General features: G+C 48.2%; 1 protein-coding gene across 1 annotated transcript; it reads left to right on the plus strand.

Annotated features, from left to right (window-relative positions):
- Window positions 1-3,032: 3,032 nt before the first annotated feature.
- Window positions 3,033-5,340, plus strand: LOC6524405. Its single transcript, XM_002100227.2, has one exon. It carries the CDS (start codon window positions 3,899-3,901, stop codon window positions 5,009-5,011), a length of 1,113 nt encoding a protein of 370 aa, XP_002100263.1. The 5' UTR covers window positions 3,033-3,898; the 3' UTR covers window positions 5,012-5,340.
- Window positions 5,341-5,634: the final 294 nt, after the last annotated feature.

Raw genomic sequence — 5,634 nt, forward strand, 5'->3', positions numbered from 1 at the left:
AGTCGGATCCTTTTTTTTTGTGTTTTCATTTTTGAGTCCTCTGCAATATGTGCTCTAAATTATTTGCAATAATTTCAGCCCCTGCCGCTGATTTTTTGCCCACTTCGCATCCTTTCCCTGCGAAGCGTTCCTTTGTTGCAATTTACTTTCTGCTCCTTGGATGCAGCAGACATCTCCCGTTGCGTATCTGTATCTGTGTATCTGTATCTGTATCTGTATCTGCTCTTCATTACGGCATCCATTGTCTTGCGCTGTCTGCCTCAGACGCATCCTTTGGGTGTCCTTTCGTGTGTTCCAGTTTGCGCTGCCGCTCCTTTACTTTTTCAGGGTCACAACTCGAGTCTCGAGTCTCAGTCATCGTCCTTAGGAGGAGAGCATCCCCCCAACCCCGAAATTTGTTGGGCCAGGATCCGTTTGCGAAACTGTCTCGTATTTGACAGTTGACAGTTGGTCGACTTTTGAGTTGGAAAGTTATGAGCATAAACATGATATTTGCCAGGGGCCCGTGTGTTGCTATTGCCATTTATCCATTTATACATTTATACATTTATCCTTTATATAGTGCCAGTCATTTTTGGGCCCCTGCCTCCGAAGTGCGGAATGCCAGCGTAAAAGTTATGAATTCAATTAATCATTTCGGTTCATTTATGATTTAATGGCAACTCACACTTTTTTGTGGTTTCCGCTTAGAGTCGCAAAAATCGCCAACAACCATTTATTTTTTATGCAGCGCGCTAATGAAGTCGCAAACTGGCACTTTCCCCTTTCGCCAAACACTTTCCCTTTCCCATTTCCATTCCCTTGCCCTCTGCCATTATGCAAAACGCAAACAAAGCCGTGCGACACGCATTTGATACACTTTGATACACGTTGGGCACTTTGAATGCCATTTCAGGCGGCGCGCAGCAAATCAAACATCGATAAATTTCGCAAACAATGCGAACACGGGCGCATTAATCACAGGCCTGCGACCATAAAGCAGCCCTATCATTGTAGGATCCACCCAAAGTGGCTGATCTGCATGCCAGCACACATGTATGCACATATGCAAAGGGTAATAGGTTATAGGTAATTAAAAGGATCGAGTATATTGCCACTTTCAAGGGGTTACATCTAGCCGCACTTCACTACAATGCAAACAGTGCAAACGTGCCACTTTTAAGCTTAAACAGCAGGCAAAACACACATCCATCTTCTATATTCAAGTGACGATCGTAGGAGGTGCCACCCAGCAGGAAGACCTCTTCGTCCTCAGGAGCACAGGATTCTTGCGACGCCGGCGGAGTGAGAGCGAAAGTCAAGTGGCTCTTGTCAGGGATGGCAAGGGAGGCGAGGGGAGGAGCGGTAAAAAAATGCAAGGGCAATTTGCATACGGTGATCGAAAGCGGGATCGGAATGGGAACCGGGACTGGATCGTGACTTGAGGCCGGGTCCTTGGGCACGTTAATTAAGCGTAAAATCGTCGCACACGAAATGCGGCAAAACTCAATTCCAATTTGAGTGGTTTTCGTGTAGTTCTTTATCCATTCCAAGGACACAGGACATAAAACCGCAGAAAATGCGAGGATTATGGTAATTTTAGTGTGGAAATAGAAATTACTGGCGAAGACAAGACGGGATACGCCTTGTTAGGACGCAGGACACAGGACGCAGGATGCTCGTTAAATCATATTAATCAACAAGCCGCAATCCTTTCTTAGCGCTGGAAAACTCTCTCAAAAACCCAATTAATCCTTTTGTGCGGCTATGTAAACAGCAATAACTCAACGCTACAAAAGGAATACGCCAGGACACGGGCACAAAACGAGGGCAAATCGCAGGGAAAAGGGGTACAAAAAAAAGTAAAAAGTAAGCAAAAGGAGCGCATTTCGCAAAGTAAACGCTGCGCAGAAGGAAAAGAGTTGAAAAGTTGATAAATTCACCATTTCAGTGGATGGAACGGGGCAATCAATTAGTTACCCTCTTTTTTAGTTGCACCCTTTTTTTTGTTTTTTTTTTGTGCCAATCCAGGATGAAAGCCGATCGCTAGATAGTCACATGAAAACAAACGAAACCAAACGACTTTCACCGCAAAAAATGCCGAAAGGATAACGTGCGAAACATACGATGCCCGTTAGCGATCGAGTGATGGCAAATGAAGATATCTCCAGGGGAACAGAACCCAGAACCCAGAACCCAGCAGCCATTCAAAAGGATGCCTACACATCCGAAACTAAAGTAGATCAGATAGTTGGAGAGCCAGCTAGCCAGCCACTTTGAGTGATCCAAGTCCAGAAGATGACGAGCTGCGATCACTTGAACGTCACTTAGGATCTAGGATCTTTGCTCGAGGATCACAAGATGAGAAGATCACTTGAAGGGATCTCGATGATCACTTCATCTGCGGCTGGTCAAGAGCCACATATGGGGGCAGTTATCTGTGATCTTGTCATCAGAAATATCATCTACTTATTGGTTCCATATTTCATATTTCATATTTACATGGCAGGCTGCGGCTGTGCTTTAGTCTATATGTAGATCACTACAAAGGTTATGGGAACCAATTCAGTTTACTATAGAACACAGAAAAGTTGAAAGTCCCACTATTACATTTGTAAATTTGTAACATATCTTTGTAGCCAAACTTCTCGACTAAAAAGTTGATAATTTGATAATTGATAAACTGTGCACAAACTTTTCCCCGCGTTGGCTAAGAACACAACTGACGCTTTGCACAGGACTTTTCCCAGAGTTTGTAACGTTTTTCTAATTTTTCTAATGCTTCCTTCCGGAAGTGGCGAACATTTTCAATTAAAGCCGCCCGCCGAGTATATAAATTGCATTTGCGGCCGCTAAAGAGCCGCAATTAATACCGATACCCAGCAACGACAAGTGGCTAAACTGACGAGGAGCTGTCGGCCAGGAAGTGCAACTTGGCCTGGGCTAATTAACCTGGCCAACTTGGACAACTTGGCTACCCTTCTCCTGTTTCCTGTTTCTCTGCTGGCCAGCCTGTTGCTGCTCGAAATGTCCATTCAAATGAGGGGGAGACGAGGGCGAAAGGAAGCAGACTTCCTTGAGGGGGGGGAATGAAAGCAAATTTAATAACCAAGCGCTGGCCGCTGGCCGATAGACATCTAGATGTCATTTTCGTGTGGTGGTGCTGTGGATGAGTGCCTGGCTGGGAGTGGGGGATTCCCGGCGTGCTACTGGGAACTGTGGGAAAGGACGAGGCCAATAAAAATATCTGACAAGTATCAGATTGTATAAGCACTGAGTTATTGTGTGAAATCAAACTTATAGATGGATCGTAGATCAGAGCTCGTATATAAATCATAGAGCACAGCTCGTAGATATATAGATTATAGATCATAGAGCTTAGCTCGTAGATATATAGATCATAGCTCGTATTTATATAGATCTTAGATAGATTACTTGAGATACGATGACATAAAGCACGTGTGATATACTTATGATGTTCGTATTCTAAACTAAGCTTCTGAGATCCTCGAGCAGTTGCTGAAGTTCCTCGAGATCCCAAGACAGTTTTGCTGCCTAAGACATCCTTAGGCCGAAGGATTTCTCGCCACTAAGAGCGCTCCTCACCCACAGAAAGAGAGAGAGAGAGAGAGAGAGAGAGCGAACGAGAGAAAGAGGGAGAGTGTCCTTCTGCCCGCCGGGGTGCCGCTTGCGCAACAACCCCTAGCCCCGTAACCCCGTAACCCCGTAACCCCGCAGCCATGAACCCCTGAGCGCCGTGCGCCGAGTGCCGAGCGGGTATAAAACGCAGACCGCTCCCCGTACCGCTTCAGTTTGTCAGCGAGAGCAGTCGAGAGCAGAAGACTAGCAGAGTCTAGAAGCAGATCCTTTTTTTTTGTGCACCACACAACAGACGAAACCCAGCAAACACACACACAACATGCTGAAGTGGACGGCATCGGCGCAGCGCCTGAACGAGATTCCCGTGCACGATGAGGATGCCAACCAGCAGCGGATGCCCGCCCAGCGGAGTAGACTGCAGCGGCGACAGCGCCGCCAGCGCAGAGCCACCATTGCCAACAAAGAGAACGTGCCCGACACCGCCGTGGGCTACACCTCCACGCCAGTGCCCATGGCTGCCCGGCTGCTGAACAGTCCGCTGGTGCTGGCGCCGCTCAGCGATATCCGGAACGTCACCCCAGAGGCGGTGGTGCGCAGCCAGGCGCCCCAAAGGGTGCAGAGTGTGCGATACGCCACCACATTGCCACGCTTCGCCGAGGACTACTCGCCCAACGGACTGCCCAGTGGTCAGCACTTGGCGCTGCGTGGCCTGGCGCCGCTGGATCCCTTCCTGGGCCAACCACGCTACATAGTGGGTGCGGGTGCGGGTGGAGGAGTTAGCCAACTCAAGCAGCGTCGACTGGACGCGGACTTTGTGGCCACCTTGGAGCCGGAGTTGCAGGAGTCGGAGTTGCAGGAACCGCCAGTGCTGGCCAAGGCAGAAGTGCGTCCAAGCACACCGCAGCCCGCCTCCTCCACGCAGATGGGCGACCAGACCTTGGATCGCCTCATCGATGCCATCCTGGACTCCGCCTGCAAGGCGAATGCCAGCAGCAAGAAGAAGCCGCGCAGGTCCACCTTCAATCTGCGCCGCCGCACCTTGGTCAAGCAGCAAATGGAGTCGCACTGCCCCCAGGAGGTGCTGTCGCCATCCTACGCACCTGGCGACGATCCGGCCGCGGACTTGAGCTTCGGCCTGATGCCCCTGCCCGTGCAGAGTGGCCTGTTGGCCACTCCGGAGCCGGCCTCGCCGCTGGCCAAGATGCCACACAACTTGCTGGTGCAGCTGGCCACTCCGGTGGCCAGGCCGATGTCCTCCGCCGCCAAGCCTGCGCCCTGCGACAACACCTTCTGCCTGGAGACGCCGTTGAAGGCGCTGAAGCGCAGCCGCAAGGAGATCGTCGCCAAGGAGTCGCCCATCAAGCGCTACAAGGTCGACGAGCGCAACTACTTCGAGGTGGGACTGGCCCTGCCCTCATCCATCTATGTCTGAGCAGAGGTCCTTGCACACCGATCCTGGGGCAGCCCACAAAAGAGGAGACGAGAAGGCGAGCAACGCTGACAAACGGGGGGAAAACGCTTAACTATGACGCTTAACTAGTTCCTAAGTCGCTAACTAATCTGTAAACATCTTTCAATTGCTGTACATAATTTCTTCACTTTATCACTAACCTATTCACTAATTATTCCAATTACTTGTATAACCTTTTTTTTTATGCTGCTGTTATGTAGTTTTCGTATATGCATTTTTTTCATTATTTAATTTTAAACAAGTATTTATTGCTACCTTAAGTTACTCAAATAATAATTTTTTTCAAAATAAAAGCATTAAATCAAATTCAAAGCAGTACAGTTTTCCTTTAAAATGGTTGGTAAATGGTGAAATATTTAGGTGAAATATCCGCTTTTTGCTGATAAAGCTGCCTACTTCTATGCGTAATGCTCAATTTAGATGGAAACTGAAATAAATACGCGTTGGTATTGAGGCAGATTTGGAAAAGGTTATACCTCTGCTATCTGCACAGTGCAGTAATCTTTTGGAAATTGCTCTTTAAATTTAAAGTTTATATATATTATTATTCTGAACCATTTGCCAAAGGCGCACGAATGTATTTC

The sequence above is a fragment of the Drosophila yakuba genome, chromosome X (assembly GCF_016746365.2).
Source record: "Drosophila yakuba strain Tai18E2 chromosome X, Prin_Dyak_Tai18E2_2.1, whole genome shotgun sequence".
Taxonomy (NCBI): domain Eukaryota; kingdom Metazoa; phylum Arthropoda; class Insecta; order Diptera; family Drosophilidae; genus Drosophila; species Drosophila yakuba.